Source organism: Halichoeres trimaculatus, unplaced genomic scaffold, assembly GCF_033239565.1.
Source record: "Halichoeres trimaculatus isolate MK-OKI-2021-1 unplaced genomic scaffold, fHalTri1.1 fHalTri1_scaffold_11, whole genome shotgun sequence".
Classification (NCBI taxonomy): domain Eukaryota; kingdom Metazoa; phylum Chordata; class Actinopteri; order Labriformes; family Labridae; genus Halichoeres; species Halichoeres trimaculatus.
Window position 1 is genome coordinate 32,224,033 of NW_027437189.1, and position 20,020 is coordinate 32,244,052.

Consider the following 20,020-nt stretch of genomic DNA (forward strand, 5'->3'; position numbering starts at 1 on the left):
TTAATGGAATCGTTTAAAATCATTTTTCAATTTTCACTCTGGTTTTGCTTTTGAGATATTGAGGTGGCTCTATTGATTAAAAAAAGAAAATGTTAAAAAATAGAAGGCCAAAAAAAAAAAAAATCCTGGGACCAGACATTTGAAGTAGTTTGTTCACTTGAAACCGTAAAGGGACAGTTCAGTTTTTTTGAAGTGGGGTTGTATGAGCTCTATGTGACCACTAAGGACATTAGATACAGTAGAAAGTTGTCTCCGCTCCCTCAGTAAGACACAGACTGTAATCGCTGGTGACAAGGAAATATGCGCTAACAGGGAAATACCGTACCGGATTCAAAGGCTATTTTCTCTGCCTACAAAAACTAAAATCAAAATTCCTCGTCACCATCGATTACAGTTTGTGTCTTACTGAGGGAGAGGAGACAACTTTCTACTGTATCTAATGTCCTCAGTGGTCATATAGAGCTCATACAACCCCACTTCAAAAAAACTGAACTGTCCCTTCAACTTCGATGGCTTGAGAAAATTAACCTTGGTTGGCTTGGAGCTGATATTTGGTGCAGTAACAATATTACAAGACCAGATCATGGAGTAAAACTGCACTGGTGAAAAGCTGAGCAAAATAATCTCATGTGACTTATTGCTATTCATTGAAGGGTTAGCAGAGAGTATTTTCTGCTTCTCTGGCATTGTAAATTTAGCTTATTTAGAAAATAATTATACACAAATCCTGTTGAATCCATATTTGTTGAAATTGAGAAACAAAATAAATTGAGTGTTACTCCCTTAAATATTACCAAATAGACTTAAAGCAGTCACTTATGCAGTCGTGTTGTTTTCCTTATAACCAATCATGTCTTCTTTGTTATTAACCAAGAGCTGTTTTGTTTCACTTACTAAACCTCATGACAGACAAACAGATGGGACTGTCATTATGGCACAGTACATTACATTTCTTAAAGAGAGAATTTCACTAATGGACTAATGACATTTGAATAACAGAGAAATTCTTAAGACATCCCAACATAAATCTACCAGAAACAAATTCCAGGTCATCAGTAATTTATGCGAACAACCAATTGTTCCATTGTCTTTATCATTTTTAGGCAGCTATTGTTCCAGAGATGGTGCCACTTATTCAGAAATTGGGGAACGGTTGGAATTAATAAGGTTTGCAGGACATTGTGACAACTGAAAAAAATCGATTTAGTCAGAGAATTTCTAAGAAAATCACTCCTCAAAAGCAGGTAAAAAGAAAAAACAATGACTTTTTTTGTACAACGAGGCTACAGAAATGTCAGTGGGTGTTAGGAAGAACTGAACGAATAAAGGTGATTAACAATGAACTCGATGAGAGAATTGACTTTTACCTGAGTCCTTTTCAAGGTTTAAACTGTTATACTGAAAGATTTATGTTCTGTAGAATTATATAATTTCTTTTATATTGCTTGTTTTGATTGATAGTTTGATGCATGGGTTACTGCAAGAGGCCCTGAAGGGTATAAGACATTAGCGACTGGGCTGTGGCAGAAGACACGATTACTAATTGAAGATATTTCGTTGAAACATTTCACCTGGTTGTTATCCAGATAGAGGTTCTTTTTTTTAAAAAAAACAAACAAATTAAAATATTTAATATTATGACTAGTGCTGTGATGACAGGTCTGAGTGCTTAACTTTGTTTATCTGAATTCTGGGTACTGGTCTGGATTTTAAAACTTCAACAATGTAGATTTTTATCAAACACAAAGAACTACTGGTTCTACCAAAATTGACCAGATATGGACTTTACATCTAGACTTTACAAAGGGGACCATTCATTTGAAGCCAATGAACCTCATCACCTTAAGCTACACTTGCAATTTTTTAAAACTCTCTAGTATCCCCCCACTACTTTGGTTGAGATTTAAAGGGACTGTGAGGACTATCTGTTTGAACTGGATTGCAGCGACACCTTTGGCCCATTATCATGATGACGTGACTCTGAGGTAATTGATTTATCAACAGTAGCACTGTTGTTTAAAACATGACAACAAGTAAACTTTGCTAGTTTGTGCCATAGTTTAGTAGATGGCTATATTAAGGGTTAGTCACAGCCTGGTGCTTTAAGACAGGGGTTCCCAAACTTTACCATACCAAGGCCCCCCCCAGGCAGCATGTGCTTCAGGCCACCCCTTTGAAAACAAACGTTTCAAAATAAGTAACAAAATATTGGCTTTGATAATATATTTTGAAATTTGATTCACTTCGCATTAATTGTTACATTTGTTTAGAATAGGAACTTATTAACAACAAAAGTAGGTTGTTGCAAAAGGGTCAATGCATTTAAGGGCTCTGTCAGCCAAGGTGGGGTACTTCTTTCTTACATGTAGCCAGTAGATAGACAGGGGAAGACCCTCAAAGTTTTGTTTAGTTTTTTAGATTGCTTTATAACAGGCGCAAACCACCAGGTGGACATGGATCATGCTGAAGTTGGAAATGTCACACAAGCTGGGTGGGGGTAGGAACAACTGGAAACTTGGGAATCTGACAAATATGGCACTTTACTTGTTGTATGTTCAGGACAAATGATTATATAAAAAAAACTGAAATAGAATAAAATAATTTAAAAAATAAATTAATAATTAGATTCTATATTTCCCTTACCCCCAATTTTTGAGGCTACCCTGGTGGCCCCTACCTTGAAAACTGCTCTAAGACATGTCTGTAGCATATAACAGCGGCAAATCCTGGTTATGTCCTGTCAGTCATCTACCAATCAGAGCTAACGTAACCTCACTCTTCATTTTATTGATAGACTCTCAAGTTTGAACAGACCACTGCAGAATAACTGCTGACTGTGGGTTGGAATGAACATTATCACAAACAAATTAGCCCTTTACCCTTAAACTTGTGCTATATCACTCTTCTTTTTAGCTTTCTTCTGCTCTTCTGTCCTTTTTCTGTCTGACAGTTAGGCTCCAGTGTCCACCATCACTACAAAATTAATCATAGAAATTGTTTTCAGCAGAGAAAAACACAGCCAGCGTGGTGTTGACGTGCTGTAAATCAACCTGGTCTCGCCCTACCCAATTGGAAAGCTGAGAAATAGCATTTGGGAATCATTTATATCAGTGCTGATAATCTCATTTTCAAGTAAAGATTACAATCAGGCATATATCCAGAAGAGAGACTTCAACAAGATTACTAAGAAAGTCCTCACAGCCCCTTCAACTATATGGCTTTTTAGTCTCAGTACAAAGCAAATAGATTTGTTCTTACATAGCTCTTTTCTAGTTTTACTGACCACTCAAAGCACTTTTACACTCTCACTTGTACCATGCTACTTTTGGCTTGCTTTCACATGCTGAACATAAGCTCTTTTTAACTGAACTTGTAGTGATTTAGGCAGTTTTTGAACACAAATCTTTTAGAAGAACAATATTTATAACTCAGTTTAACACTGAACCAACCCACTCTGCTAGTATACTTACCACGGCTCTGACCTTGATTAATTTTAAATGTGGCAGTCTTAATGGTTGTACTTTTATTGTTAACTGCATGCTAATGTGTGCATCATCCCAGTGTGAGTGACTTTACCTGATTCTGGAGTGCTTGTTGTTGATAGAGGGTCAACCTGGCCTTAGTATGCTCATCTGTGGTGGGGCTGAGGGGCTTAGGGTCAGACATAGACCTCTGAGTGCTCTTGATAGGTCGGGGCACGGAGGGGTGTCGCTGGGGGGACTCAGCTGTGTAGGACTTCTGCTGAGGTGTGACATGGGCCTTGTTCAGCCTCTCACTGGACAGGGAGTTCTCCAGGAGGCGATGAGGGGACACAGGAGAGACGGGAGAGTAGAGCACCTGTGGGGATTTAGGAGTGGCCTGCTGCTGCCGGATAATGCTGGAGATGGACTCGTTGTGGAGGTGGTTGTGAGGCTGGTAATTGATGTCAAGCGGGTCAGGGCGACGTCTCTCGAACTTGGCTGCGTTTGCTGCAATTTGCTGCTGCTGGCGCTGCTGGGTCATAAGGTCTGCTGAGCCTGTTTGTTGTGTTCCACTACTGGTGGAGGAAGAATATGGACTGACTGTGGTTGGTATACTGAGCTGGGGGGCTACAACAACCTGTGACTGGGCCTCAGGGTCAGTCTGGCATGCTAAAGACTGCCCTTTATGGGTCCGCTCAGGACCAGAGATGTAGTGCACGATCTCAACTTTGTTGGGGTCTGGCAGTGTCACATGGATTGCAGGGGAGACTCTTCCGAGGTGCTCCACTTCTGTCTGACAAGACATTTCCCTGATGGTCTGGATGGCAATGCTTGAGGACACCATCTTGGAAGGGTCAGATTTGGTATCAGTAGCTCCAGAACCGGTCGAGGCAGAGCCAGCACTAGCAGCTAGGGACTCAGAGTGACGTGAGAAACGAGAACGTCTACGCCGCACCGGCTGTCCCGTCTCAGCCTTGTCCTCATCATCATCAGTCTGGACGGAGCAGTCAACGCTGCGACCACGCCTTCTGGTGCGATGGCGCATCATGTACCTGGTGAAAAAGAAATGGGAGGAGAAAAAAAGTAGCAAGAATGAAACAGTAAGCTAAACTTTGGTTACCTGTTGTGACTGCGATTATTTTTAGTTCTTGAGTTGATGCAACCCCAGAAAATATCTCATTCTACCTCTCTCAGTAGTGATGACATTTCACCAAAATCCAGGAAAATCAATGTTTCACCTTTTGCTTAAGTCAGGATTTCTCACAGAAAGAAAAGAAAATGTGTGTTGTTATTTCTGTGAACACATTGCTGAGTTATGCTCTGTCAAAATTCAGATTCTTTTTTTAGTGTGCTGCAAACAAACTGTTGGGTTGTTCATGCTGGGTCATAAGTGATTCCAGAAGTTATATCATGGGTAGATTAGCTGGTTAGGTCAATATAAGCTAATTGCAGGATAATTAATTTTCCTTCTAATCTGTCCTTAATGGGGCATACTGTTTCACTCCTTGAAAGACTAGACTGTACTGGATTTTTGTGATCCACACAAGGTATGGATTCATTCATAGAACAGAATAGAAAAGAATAGAATAATTCTTTACAGTCCACCAAAGTGGAAGATTGACTTTGACACAGTATAAAAGTAGAGGTAAAAAAAAAAAGTTGTCTTGCTAAAAAAGTAAAACATATTAGAAGAGCAGTTCTGGTCATTTTTGTTCATTTGTCACTTTTTCAGATTCAGGATGGTGATGGTGTCTGGTACCAAGGATTGTTTTTAACAAGACCTTTGACCAGATGAACTGTTAAAATTTTTAGCTTGTGTATATGTGCTTTGCTAAAATATTATCAAAATGTGCTCATATGTGTTCATGGATTAATGCGCCATTTAACAGATGGTTTAAGCTCTTGAGAGGCAACAGATCACTCAGAACAAATGGAAGAAATAGAACTTGTATTATGAAGAATTTAGCTTAGAGTTGTGACAAAGAAGTAATCTTGTATGTTTGTGTGTTTTTCATATTATTGATGTGCCCTCAGTTTTAACATGAGGAAGATCGTGAAGTGAAAGTGTTTTTGATAATGTACAGGTGTGCAGACAAAAATAGGAGGTTCAAATGCATAAGTAAAACTGTGGTTTTGAGAAAAACAGACGTAGAAAGGTTAAAGGTCTCCCTGTACCTAGGCCATGAGTAAATCAGGAAGTGTGTGCGTGTGCTTATGTGTATGCATATGATATAATTCCTTATTAGGTAAACTACCGTTGTCGCTGCGCCCTGAAAGAGAAACAACATGAACGAGCGTGGAGGCAGTGACTCAGCCCCAACCAGACGACAACACTTTGAGACTAGGGAAATGACATGTCTAAACTAGGTGGAGCAGGATAATACAAAAGGGTCCAGGGAACAGAAAACGGGGTTCTTTTACCCCAGCATATGTCTGATGGCAGGGTGAGGTAACTTGAACCTAGATCTGTCGCACATTCTTGACTTATTGAAATCAATAAATCTGAACATCAACTGAGAACTCAGTTGTTCCTTTGTCTTCTCTTCTCATCATCAACGAACGCCAGAAAAAGTGGTGACAAGGTAATTTGCATTGGGAGTCAGATGTATTTACTTAAGCCGCGTTTCCACTAAGCAGTCCGGGTCGGTTCGTCTCGGTACGGTGCGCTTTTAGCGGACCACAGACTCATCCCGGGACGGATCCCTAAAAACCGAGACGAGCCGTCCCACTTTTTTGGGACCCTTTCGTATGGGTGCCAGACTGAACCGATCCGCTCTCGGGAGGTGGAGCAACACACTGCAGACGGTTGATTGGTCAAAAGAATCGTCACGTACCCCGGCAGCGGCTGTATTTCTCCTGGCGGCTCACAGACTTCTCTGAAACGAAGCTTGATTGTTCTTTGTAACAGAGAGTTACATGAAAATCACAGAGAGGACGAAATGCTGCATGTCTTCCATCCGTGCTCTTTGTTTACTGTGTTGCGTTTTCTTCTTTGTTGGATTTAATAGCGAGGTAAGCTGCTACGGCGTCGCTCTATTGTTTAACAGCTGCGGCTTCCGGCATCCGGCTTACACGCCGCCCACCACGACAGGGCACAGTTTGATGTGGAAACGCAAACGGGATCAGACTTAACTGTCCCAAACCGTCCCAAACCGTACTGAACCGACCCGTACTGCTTGGTGGAAACGCAGCTTTCGAGTACCCTGTGTGAGGACTTCATTGTATTTCTTTAAAGTACCCTGCTAAGGTGTAACAAGTTTAGTACCCTGTAGATGTGTGGGAAGTTGATAAATATTAAATTAAGTATTAACAAGGTGATGGAAAAACACCATGTTTTCCAACAGAACTCTGTGGTCCCTCTCAAACATGGGGTTGGAGCAGTCTACCTGGATGTTCTGAGCTTTCCTCCTCATCCTGTTCAGTATAGGTGAGGGCCAGAGGCTTCAGGGGTTTTCCCACAGTTTTACACTTCACGATTGGGTTCTGTGACCAACCCACGGTTTAGTTCCAGTAACCTAGCAGTATGGCTGCACTCAATCTGAGTTGGGATTAATAATAAATAAAAACAACCCAGCAGCAGCTTCAGTCAGTCTAACCCAGTGTGAGTTATGGCCCACAGTCCTTTACACCAAACATCTGGTCATCAGCAAAGGATCTTTGTGTAGTATTTGATCACAGGCTTTAAATTTGATTGGCAGGTTAGACCAGTTGTTAAAAACAGCTTTTAACACTTAAGGATTTTATCTAAAGTAAACTTTTATCGACACTCGACTGGATTACTGAAATTCACTGTATCTTGGCCTGAACCACCCACTCTTGCACTGCACAAGCCTCCCCCTCTCACACACACACTCACTCACACACAGATTACCTCTCCTCGCCATCTTCGTCGTCTGTTTGCACACAGCTGTCCACAATCCTGCGGGGGGAGCCATAAAACACAACGCTGTCTCCGTCCATGCTGTCTCTGCTCAGCCTGGTCATGGAGCTGTGTTTCCTCATGTTACTCCTGGTCTCCATATGCTCCTCCTGGCTCCTCAAACACATCTCTGAGGAGGAGTTGGGTAGGGAGCGTGAGCCTATCTGGGAGTCAGTGTAGGGGTGCACCGGCTGTCCGTTCATACTCAGCTACAGAAAGGGGAAAGGTAAAAACGGGTTAATAGCTTTAACAACTTCTTTGGCGGTAGTTTAAAAACACTTTGTTACTTTACCTTTGAGACTTAGATCACAAACTATTTTAGAGTGAAATGATTACTTTTTCTGTATTTAAAAACATTTCAACCCAACTTTCCCACACACACATAATTTTTTTTGCATGCCATCTGACGGTGTGGTTGGCTCCCCTCACCTGAGCAGCTGAGGCTGTTTTCTGCCTCTTCTGCTCTTCAAGCTGCTGCTGGAGCTGGTTCTGTAAAGACTGGATCTGGTCTAACTGGGACTTCTGCTGGGCCAGCTGCTCCCTCTGAAGGACGAGTTGTTTCTCACGCTCATTTTGTTGCTGTTGCAGGACCTAGAATATTGATGATTGAAAGCAGAGAAGAAAGAGCACAAGTCACCAAAAAAGGAAAGAGGATGGGAACAAAAAAAAAAAGTAAAGAGAGGCAATGCAATAGATATTGAGGGAAGTGGAAAGTATGGCAGAAGAAGTGAGCAAATATTACGAAATATAAATGTGGGATACAGGATGAAGAAAAGAAAAAGAGAGGAAGAGAAAGAGATATAAAATGACAGAAAAGACAAGGTTTGACTTTTTCTACAGGTATAAAAGCCAGCCTTAAAGAGCAAATCAAATCAACACACTCCTGAAACTGATGGTGAAAAGAAATAGTTCTTGTGCTGATGGATTAGTTTTGAAAATGGTTCCAAGTTAGTCAAACATTTTTCTTTTTATATTGCAAAAAACAAAAATGGAAGCGCAACAAAAATGGAGTGCAGCATCTACTAGTGCTTGCTGTTGCCAGTCATACAATGATTTTTCTCTGTTACATAGATGACAGGCTGGTGCAAACAGGAAGTTAGAAGTTTTACTTGTACTGTAAGTCATGAGATGCATATTAAGCATTCCATCTCTAGTTCATTCTTATTAAAGAAGGCTTCCAAACCTGCTTAACAGAGTTAACTTGAAAGATTTTCAACTGCTTGTTCTACCGAAAAAGAAGAAAAATTGTCACGTTAGCCCTCCTGTTGACCGGTATATAAGGCAATTATGAGCTGAGACATTATATTGTGCAACTTTGCTATTGATTATTAAATGTTAGCAACACTGAGAGATCCATTTTTCTTTTGCATATAAACCAGACCAACAAATGGAATATGAAACCACTTTACAATTTAAATCCAAGCAACATAAATTTCTGTCACAGATACAGACCATACTACAGATGTTCATGCAGACTACATGTACAAGATATGACAACATAGCAAGCAGAGTATTTTCCCATTTTGTAGGCTGGACTAAAATGTTTCTTTCAAAAAACAAAGAAATGTAGTACCATTTTTGTCTTAGTGTAGAAATTTTTAACAGTACTCTTAAGGGATATTGAATTGTCTGGTCATTGTGTAATCTTCAGTAAATCTATCACAGCTGTTTACAATTTTGTTATTAAATATAGGCATGCACTGCACCAAAAGACATGCATATACTGTACATGTATAACTTGTAAGTTTGCTCTAGAAAGTTTGAAAATTAAAAGCTTTTCACATCAAAACACATCACAAAGAACAAAAGTATTCAAAAAGATGATAACTCAATGGTATGCACCATAAGTAACCACACCATAAAAACCAACACACAAGCCAATATCCAAAGCAGAGGCTATCAACAATAAAATACTATAAGACACCAACTATCATCAAACTATCATTTCTGCCTCCTGTTCCTCTCTATACCTGTTCCTTGATGTTCTGCAGCTCCTGCAACTCTCTCTGCACCAGAATCTGCTCCTTTTCTCTGTGCATCTTCAGCTCAATCCTTTCCCGTTCCAGTTCCTCCTGAAGTCGCAGTTGCCGGAGTTTCTCCAGCTCCACACGCTCCCTCTCCATCTGCAGAAGCTGCTCTTGCTGACGGTGCAGCCTCTCTGCTTCGGTTTCTCCCTCTTTGTGTATGGCCCCTGGCGGAGGGAAGGCCGGAAGTCCTCCTTGAATGGGGGCAGACGGGCCTGCTGGAGGCTGAGCATAGCCAAGGGTGTGTGATGGAGCTGAGGGTGGATAGCTATGAGCTGCTGGAGGAGGCTGTTGTGGCTGCTGGGGAGTTGTCACTTGCTGTTGTTGTTGCTGACTGTTCAGGTGTGCCTGGGACAAGTTTATTGGCTGCTGCTGGGCCTCCATTGGGACATTAACTGTCCCTTGCACTGAGGTGACCGCAGATGAGGAGGTAATTGCAGCACCTCTACCCAGGTAAACTGGTTCATCCTGGATTGTAGAGCTACTAGTTGTTACAGTTACTGGGGTACCGACTGGTGCAAAAGTTGTGGCGGCAGCAGCAGTTATGGCAGTTGCGGATGTTGTTTGGAGAAGTCCTGGTGCTGGGTAAGAGACTGGAGCTTGTCCAGACAAGGGCATTCTGGGGCTCATTGGTAATCTGCTAAGACTTGATAGGGGCACAGGTGTCATGTTGGCTGAGGGGTATGGCCTGTAGACCCCTCTTAGTAGTGGTCGAAGAACTGAGGAAGGCTGGGTTGTGATGGGAAGTGTAGAAGCAATGGGGGTCTGAATTGTCGAGTAGATCATCCCATCAGCAGATCTAATAGCAGCTGGATACATTGCCCTAAGACTGGCCTGCCTCGCATTGATAAGGTTAGTTAGTGCTTGATTGTGGGTCATTGGCTTCCCATCTATTCCAAAAAGAAGGTTTTGTCGCATGCCAAGACCAGCAAGTCTGGTCCCAGGCCCAGTTCCTCTCCCCAGACTGCCAAATTGCATCAAGTCTGGGTTGCTTCCATACCGATCAATAGAGTTGAGTGCTGCACACATTCTGCTGATCTCCCTAGCAGTTGTAGCACTGTACTGAGCCAAATTAGCCTCTTGAAAATTAGCAATGTCTCGAGCAGTGTAGCCATAGTCTGAACTGATGTTTGATAAGGAATTGTATCTCCTTATAGGCAGTGTTTGGGCTGTGACATCCCCTCCATGTCGCAAGTCTGTATAGGAACCATACTGCATCCTCATGTACCCACCATAGCCCTGCTTCATACCAGTCAGATCCATGGCAAGGTCTCCTGAAGACTGATACTGGGGTTCTAGTTTTGGGTTGTAAGAATGAAGCCCAGCCTCAGCAAGGTTTGTATCAGACATTGAAGCCTGCAATCTTCCAGGGAAAGGTAATGTGTAGGCCTTGCGACCATCCATGGGATACTCCTGGTCAGACTCGTAGGTGAGGGGTGGGGCGGATGGAGGCCTGATACCCTCTTTTTCTGAACCACCAACACAACTTCCTCCAAATGGAAGACGGTAAACAACATCACAGCAAGCTGGTTGGTTGTCAGGTTTAATTTGGCCTCCAGTCAAATCCATAGCATCCTGCCCTTCCTCTACCTTTACTAGCTGCGTCACTGCCCTGGGCTGCTCTGGCCCCACATCCATCTGTACCACCATGCTATGAGGTGATTTTCCTCCAGGCATTAGGCCAGGAGGGCTCGGCCTCCCTTTCAGCTCAATGGGACCAGTACCATAAAGCTCAGGGTTAACGACTGGTGATACAGCACTGACTACAGCTGAGGCAGTGCTTGTCTGGCTGACCAGTAAGTCTTTTTTCAGTAAAGGTGGCATCTGGCCTGTGAGGTTGTATCTTGCCAAAGCAGATGCCTGTTGTTGATGGTGCTGCATTTGATGGTGCTGCTGCAGCTGTTGTTCAAGAATCTCTTGTTGCATCTGCAGCTTCTCCTGTTGTTTCTGTAGCTCTCTCTGCTGAACACTGAGGTCTTCCAGTTTGGCATCAATTTTTGGTATTGATGGGTCCACTGGAGGAGAAATTGGGGGTTTGTTCTGAGAAAGACACACAGCTGAACCTATGCCCTGACCTAGATCCACTCTGTTTTGGTTGGGATCACCATAGACCATAGGCTGTTTGTGCTGGGTCATGAACATGGAAGCAGCTACAGTGACACTCACAGTGGTTGGTGTGGTGATCTCCTGTGTGTTTAAGTTCATAATCAGTGGCTGTACAATTGTTGAGTGTCTGACACCCTCTGTTCCACCATGGTATTTTCTGCTTTCAGTGGCCAAGGAAGTCAGATCCATCCCCTGGTCAGTCATGATAATTGGAGCTGCTTTGGCGACTGTTCGGAGGTCTACAACACTTCCACCTTGGATCATATGTCCTTGCTCTACTCTGGATGTGCCAGGAACTGTAGAAATCCTACACAGGGAGATGTTATCCATCGACAGTGACCCCCTGGTGTAAGTACTTGCTGTTGTGACCATACTTGTCCCCACGTTTACCTTCTCAATTCGTTGTGTTCTGTAGAAGCTACGTGTGGGGGATTGCTGATAGGGTGGTGTGTCTGGGGGACTGCCACATGGGGAGTACGTTTCAAATGTTGATTGGCGACTAAATCTGGTGGGTGAAGACAGAGGAGATGTAGCGGTGTTGACTGTCATTGGTCTTGCAGGACTTGCAGGTGGGGAGTATGGAGCATCCTGGGAAGACTGCTGCCTATACAGTCTTGGAGAGACTGATCGATGTGATGTTTGGGTTCCCTGGGCCATCACTGGAGATGAAGGCCCAGAACCAGCCGTCTCCATTCTCAGTGCTGAGCTGAAAGTCTGAGTAGAGAACTCCGCTGTAGCCCTTCTGGAGGGAGAACGGGTGGGACTCTGTAGAGGTGGTGATGGAGAAAGAGGGGGGCTGGTGCTCCTGTAATAAGTAGTATACTTGGGAGAACGTGGCTCAATAACCCGTTCAGTTGAAGATGTTGAACTATCTCGCACTTGAACACTGCGAGTGTCTCCTACTCTTCTTGTGATCACCTCTCTTTGGCTATAGGCCTGAGTAATCTCTGCAATTTTGCTGCATACACTTGAGACAGTAGATGAGGACGTGGCCGTACTCCCAGTGTGCCGTCCATAGATACCAGACTGAGTAGTTGTCATAGTGTGGCTTGAACTGGTCTGGGAAATGGTCACTGCATCTCTTGCATAAACCCCATAAGCTGCAATAGTTGTGGCAGCAACTGTTGGAGTGATTCCATTCTTTCCTGCTTGACTTTTGATCCTGTCTTTGTGCCCATCCTTTGCAGAGAAGTGCTGAGTTACCCTGACATCAGGAATTCGACTCCCAGTCTCAGCAAAAGAGACTGGAGCTGAGATCTGGGTTGGGCTTGTGCCTGGAGTTAGGAGAGCATTGCTTTGTTCTAGCAGCTTTGCGAAGGCTGAGCCGGTGTCCAGGAGCTGTTTGTCTGCATAGGAGCTCTCAATCTCGATCTCCACTTGTTCATCAGTAGCCTGCTGCATCTTGGTGATGTTTTGAGATGTCTGGCGGATCTCCTCATAGATATCTGTTTCTATGTCTGCCGCCCCATTGTCATATTCTGCTTGATCCTGGTCATAGTCATACTCGTCATCGTAACCTTGTCCATTTACATCCTCCTCATAGTACTGCCCATGTCTTCCATGTTGGGGCTGCTGTTGCTGTTGTTTCTGCTGTTTTTGAAGCATCTCTGCTTTCCTCATCATTTCCTCATAAACCTCTTCGGCACTTTTTAGTGGTTTAGACGTTGAAGATGGTGCTGTGGTTGTGGTAGTCGTTGAAGATTTCTCCACTGGTGAGTAAAGAGACATAAAGGTAGGCAGGTTATACTCACTGCCTGACTTGTAAAGCTTGGACTCATATCCTTCAGCCTCAGAGTCCAGACTCTGTGGGGAATACTCTGAAGCTGAAGATCGATGGAGCTCTTCCATTTCTGCTGCTTGTCTGAGCTCCTCCGTTGGAGAAGCATCTTCAATAGGAGAGAGATTGCTTGGCGGTGTCTTCGATCTCTCTCTACGCCTCTGAGCCCTGAGCTCCTCCTTATCCCTTTTGGTCTTTCGGGCTGTGCTCCTTATTCTTTGCTGCTCCACCTCCCTCATCTTCTCCTGCTCTCTCAGAAGTTCCTCTTCCTCCCTCAGTTCATCCTCTTCTGAGGAGTCTTCAATGGTTGGAAGGAGAGGACCATGGGAGCGGTGGCGGGCTTTTCGTTGTTGCTTGGCTTCCTCTAACCTTTGTCTCCTACTTGGACTACTATCACTGTCCTCCTCCATTGACGAGATGGACGTTGGAGACTGACCTGAGCCATACGAGGATGAAGTGGCGGGCAGCGTGGAGGAGTAGTCCCCTCGAGAACGCTCCTCAGGAGATCCTGTAAGGCTCTCCATCTCTAACTCTGGTTCTCTATCAAGACTCAGGTCATTTTCGTTACCCAGCTCCATGTCTCGGCTGTAACTATTGGTATTATTGAGTTCAATAGTTTTGAAGCGCCTCAGGCCTCCCTGGGACGCCATCACATCTTCCTCACCCTCCTCTACTGAGCCTTTATAAACGTCGGTAGAGCTCTTCGTTTCCTCCTCAAAGCTGCTGGAGTGGTGTTGAAGACGTCTCTTTTCTTTCCCTGAGTCAGATATGTGCTTATGATGGCTTTTCTTGGATTTTTGATAGCCATAGCCTTCATCTTCCTCATCATCATCTTCCTCCATCTCTTCCTCTTCCTCTTCGTTCTCTTCATCAGCACTCATCTCCATTATTTGCCTCCTCATAAACTCCTCATCAGTCATCTCTGTGGGCTCCGCCTCTTTTTCCTTCTTCTTCTTCTCTTTCTTCTCTTCCTTTGCTTGCTTTCGTTTACTCTCCCAGTCTCCTGCATCCTCTTCTTCCTCCACTATATCTTCCAGTTCTTCGTCTGAGTCGTACTCATCAGGTGGGATGGACAGGGAGCGTGGGCGCTTCCCTCTGTCATCCAGGTCTCTGTCTCTGTGCTTTCTTCCCCGTCTCTCCACCTTCTCCTCAGAAAGGCTCTTCTCCAGCAAAGGCCTCATGGAGCTTTCTAGTTTAGTGATTTCAGAGGGGCTTGGCGGGGAGCCACGTCCGCTGATCCCCCTCTCGCTCAGCTTCATCTCCTCTTCTTGGATAAGACCTGTGATTTCACTGTGGGAGCTCGAGATGCCATCAGAGGAGTAGCCGGTGTCACTGAGGCTCTGTGGGCTGCGTGACAAGTCATGGGTGCTGTTGTTTTTAGTATCCTAGGGAAAGAGAGACAAAGAAAGAAAGTATGTTACAATTGGGAATGCTAATGTTTTTTGTTTTCACTTTTACTTACTTATCAGTCTAGCAAAACTTCATAAATAATTGATGCTGGATTACCAGTTGCAAAACAACATCATTTGTTTTAATCACTATTTTAAAAATTCATGATTTATGAATCATGTGCAAAGTTGATATTTTTAACCAGGGCTTGACATTAACTTTTTTGCTCACCATCCACAGTGGCTAGTGGTTTCACAGAGTTACAAGCCACTCAGCATTTTCACTAGCCACAATTTTGTTATTGGATAATTATTTTTAATGTGATTTAAGCCAATGATGAAATGCTAAAGTTTACCTGAACTACATTTACTACTTTTTAAATGTAATGACCCCTGTGCACACTCAAATAAAGACTATATAAATGTTTAAAGCCACAGGCCATTATCAGGTATTTAGTTTTTAAACAGTCATGTGGAAGGTTGTGCTTCTTTAATATGAAAGTATGCAGTCTATTAAGACAAAGTTATGAAAAGGGTAGATTATCATGCATGTAATAAAAGTTGTGAAGGTTGAACATAAATATTTATTTACAACTGTCATTTTTCTGTGATAAACTAAGAACCACACTTTCTGGACTATAAGTCACTCCGTAGTATAATCATGCATTTTTTTTAAGTCATATCAGTCAGAAAATTTGTCATGAAGAAGAATACAACATACGTAAGTCACTCTGGATTATAATTCTTATTTATTTAGAATGATTTTGTTTGTTTACAGTGTTTTCAGAGTGAAACTTATACAAATATATTTGATAAGTGCTTGTATATTAGGAGCTTTAAGTATTGTTCCTTCAGCTCCTCATATCTGTGACCAGTTTCTCTTCTCTACGTGCGCTCCTCTCTCCTCCTCCCCTCCTCTGCTCTAGGTGAGTGCTGCTGGTGAGATCAGTGCAGTGTGAGCTTGAATAAGCTCCATCTGATAAATGTCTTTACTTTCAAAAGTTACGGGAGTTTTGGTGCTAGTTTGGGACCTAAATCCCAGAATCTGTTTACAATAGAGAGCAAAAAAGACCCCAATTAAGTTTTCAACCACGTTTTTGAATGAACACCGGGAGCTGTCAGGCTGTCTGAGCTGGAGATGAAGTCTGAGCACATCTCAACAGTTACATCAGCAAAAGACTTCGCGAATGGACCAATAAGCAAACACTGTGTTCAGGCAGTGCTCATGGGAGTTGAAGTGTCGTAGTCTCATATTGCAATGGGTTTAGTATTTCAGATGCCGTTTCAGAAAACTACATTTAAATAATTTAACCCACTAAAGTGGCTAGTAGTAGTGGCAGTGTTACCAGCCACAGCTGAAATTAACCCACATTTGGCGGGTTGGCGGGTGTTAATGTCAAGCCCTGTTTATAACCATCAAATTGTGTATGTACAAAAGCCATACATATTTTATTTATAGCCTCACCACCAAGGCCTAAGAACTATGACTTGAAAAATCCTGGATGTAAGAAAAGTCCAAGGATGTCATTTAAAAAAGAAAGAAAAGGAAAGTTGCTGTTTTTTCACATGGAATGCCTGTTTATTTTATCTTTAAAAAAAAAAAAAAAAAAAAAAAAAAAAAAAAAAAAAAACCTACCTAGCAATTACCCTGCTTTCCAGCAATGACTGCACTCTGAACTAAATATGCTAGAAGCTGATTGGAGACATGAGCTTTAATGCTTGATCCGAACTACTGCACCATACAACCCATCACATTTTTCATTGGATAAACCAAATCAAGTCAACCAACATCTCTCTGAACCCTCAGGGGGGCCCCAGTGTCAAACATGCCAGTGGATGGTTTTGATTGGGACATTTACAACAACCATGCAACACATAGTGGTGCTTTTAATGGTTGACAAATACAACAAAACATAAAAACATAGAAACCGACAGACACAGTGTTGAGATTCATGCCTAGACATCCCTTTACCTTATGGTGACTGAGTTTAGTGTCATGGAGTCATTAGCCCTTTTTCCACCAGGCGGTCCAGTATGGATCAGTACAGTTTGGTATTGTTTGGATCAGTAAAACCTGATCTTGTTTGTGTCTCCACAGTCAACCGTGCCCTTCTTGGTAGGGAGTGTGTTTAAACCAGATACTGATACCTATGTCAGCTATGCGCTAGCGGTATAGCAGCTGATTTAAACATGGCAGGGCTATGTGTTGTTCTTCATTACCAATGTGACAAGGAAAGTGATGATTCTATTCAACAGAAGGGTACCAAAAAGTGGGATGGTACTGCTCCGTACTTTGAGGACCTGTTGTGGTTTTAGTCAAAGGAAAAGTTACAAAATGCATGCTGAGACAAAACAAATGGAACTGCTTGGTGGAAACAGGCTTTGTATTGGTGATTAGAATGTAATCCTAGAAACCATCAGCCATCACCTGACAGTGGTCAACTTTTAGAGACTTCTGGTATATTCATCAGAAAGCAATAACCTGTGATGTCTGTGGCTGAACTGATCGTTACATCTGACTGCAGTTTACAAATACCACACCTCTTACTTTTGTTCAAGCCAATCTTGAATGCTTTTTGAGAAATGTATGTCCTGATGGTAAAACAGCACGCTTACGATGGATTATGACTAATGTAAGTCAAAAAATGAGGATAGTGTTAGTTAAGGCAGGACAGAAGCTAAGGCCAGCTCACAGAACGTCACCTGATCTTAACACCATTCCAGCTGACAGTACAACAGATTGCATACTGTACGCCTCTCCTACCCACCGCCACATAGAACCTCCTTTCTATGCTGTGTCTGATTTAACCAGTCTCATATTGATTGTCACCAGTGCCCGCTCTGTTTCAAGAGGTCTTTGCTGCTGCTCTTCCTGCCTTGGCTTTAAATAGATGTATTTGAAACTTTGGCATTCCAGGTATGCACTTAAAAAAGGAGGGGGGCCCAAAACCTGAGTCATGCTGACATAAATAAATAACTGCATGCAAATATAACACTGCGTTTTCATAAGTGGTCCTGTTCGTAGTTAACTGCCAGTCACCAAAGCACTCTATGTTCATGTGATAATTTAAAATGACAGTGACACGGGTTGTGTCTGAAATCATTCACCCATTCTGTACTCACTCCTCACCATATAGTGAATTAGATGTAGAGGACTATATAGTCCACTCAATTGGGTAAATTAAAACAACATTTCGGATACTACTCACTCACTCCCCAGCCGCTGACAGCTCCCGCCTCGCTCATGAACAGCTGGGGATTTACAGCTATAACTTTTCTCAAACACTGCAAAACTGTATTTCTTTCAGTGATAACTAATATTGTACTTAGCTTGTTTCCCGCAACAGTCAAATATAATAGAAACATTTATTACATGTTATTTTTTAAATAAATAAACCATATATTTGCACGGAACTTGTGCTGTGTTTGAGAATTACAAGGTCCAGTGAATGCATCACCCGCGAAGAACGGTTTAGCGGCTAACATCTGTGTTGTTTGTTTCTCTACTCGAAGTTGTGAGATGAGCTTGTCCGAAAGTTAAACAGTGAGCTAAGTGTTATTCTCTGGCAGTTTTTAATGTTGTTTCGTGTTATCAGTAATCAGTAATCATGTTATCAGCAATTCTTTCTGTTTGAATCACAATGCATGATGGTATATATTGCTCATATAGTGAGCATCTCTAATACACGACTTTTCAAAATGCATTGTGGGATACATTGAGTGGACTAGTGAATGACATGCTCGCTCAGATTTCTAACAGCACTACAAAATGGCATATTCACTATGTAGTGCACTACATAGTGAATAGGGAGTGATTTTGGACACAGCCATGGACTTTGTTCACTTGTTTGGAAAAATCGAAGATGTACATAAAATCTCTCTTTCTTGAATATTTTAAAATTGTTGTGCATAATAAAATAAAAACTTGACTGCTTAAAACTAAAAAAGGTGATAAAAGTGGTAAAACTAAACCAAAAACTGTGAATCACACAAAAAACATGCAATTCAAAAGTCCTGAGGTCGCTCTTCAGTGTCAGTATGGTTAAAACTGTGAACGGTCACATCAACAAAACATGGATCACTTCCAACACTGAACAGTCTTTATATCTGCTAAATCCATAACTCAAAATTGCAATTTAATTTTGAAACGATATTCTCAGGCGTGGTCTAAATTAATCTTTTTAAAATGTCAGACATCAATGAATCACAGTATCAATGTTACACAGATATCATGAAGCGTTAGATTGTTTTAAGGTTTGGTAAAACATATTTGAGCCATTGATGAAAAGAGGTTAGTCAAAACATGCTTCAGGGGAAACAATGGAAATTTGAGGACATATTTTTTCATATTTTGGGTTAGTATCAAGAATGATTGAGAAGTTACATCAACTCAAAACTAGTTCATCAATGGCTCTGTCTTACATTACATTCAGTAGCATGCCAAATCATAATCACAAAAGGACTAACCTGGTAAACGAAAGAGGGATGGAGGAAAGAATACAAAATAGAAAAATGTTATGGACATCTTTTTACATCTCACAATAGTAACAATACTGCAGACTTTACTTTGAGCTCAGAACACTTTCAGTTCACAGCAGCCGTCTGAATGAATAAGGTCTGCTCTGCCTTCAGTGGAAGAGATGGCTGTCTTTGAGAAGAAAAAAAGACATTATTCTGCTCTGTGTGTGTGTTTCTCTCACTCTTCCTCTCCCTCCAAGGTAGTCCATGAAAGCTTTGCTGCCACTTGCAGTCTCAGCATCCTGAAAGGAGGGAAACACTGACATGCAACAGCCACAGACATCCAATGCTATGCTAGAAAGTAATTACTTCCGATGTTGACTGCACTGAAGTGCCAAAGGTCAATGTTGTCCCTGATTTCCCTCGCTTTCTGTATTTTAAATGCCAAACATGTTGTTGTGCCACTGCTTCAACCAACTGCAAAACCTTTTCAAGCAACACCCATCATCCTTGGCATCATCTAAAGATAGAAACTGCAGGGGACAGCACATGAACGCACATGCAAGTGAACACATGTCCCAGCCTTTGCTCAGATATACTACATATTATGTTTAGGTCTTGTTCTTTATAATTAAAAAAAAATCATAATAAAACAGTCAATATTCAAGTATAAGGCAAGTTACGAGTCTCAAAAACCAGAACATTGGTCTTGGACTTTATTGGTACAGCTCTTACTAGATGGTAGATTTGATGAAAATACCAGCGCACAGCAACTAGCATACATCATCTAGCCTACATAAGCTCAGCTGAAGCCAAGAAGATCCTTGAGGGTCACTTGCAGTAATTATAACACTAAATCTATCCTTAATTTTGTTTTAAAAATGAAC

The 20,020-nt window shown here is 42.2% G+C and overlaps 1 protein-coding gene across 2 annotated transcripts in view; it reads right to left on the reverse strand.

Moving 5' to 3' along the window:
- The window catches only part of bsna (bassoon presynaptic cytomatrix protein a), a 197,813-nt gene that overhangs the window by 39,564 nt on the left and 138,229 nt on the right, over window positions 1-20,020 (reverse strand). For both annotated transcript variants that reach the window (XM_074682147.1, XM_074682146.1), the window contains exons 4-7: window positions 9,351-14,672; window positions 7,810-7,971; window positions 7,333-7,589; window positions 3,577-4,513 (exon numbers count right to left, since the gene is read on the reverse strand). In XM_074682147.1, the coding sequence (XP_074538248.1) occupies window positions 3,577-4,513; window positions 7,333-7,589; window positions 7,810-7,971; window positions 9,351-14,672 (6,678 nt within the window). The remainder of the gene's footprint in view (window positions 1-3,576; window positions 4,514-7,332; window positions 7,590-7,809; window positions 7,972-9,350; window positions 14,673-20,020) is intronic.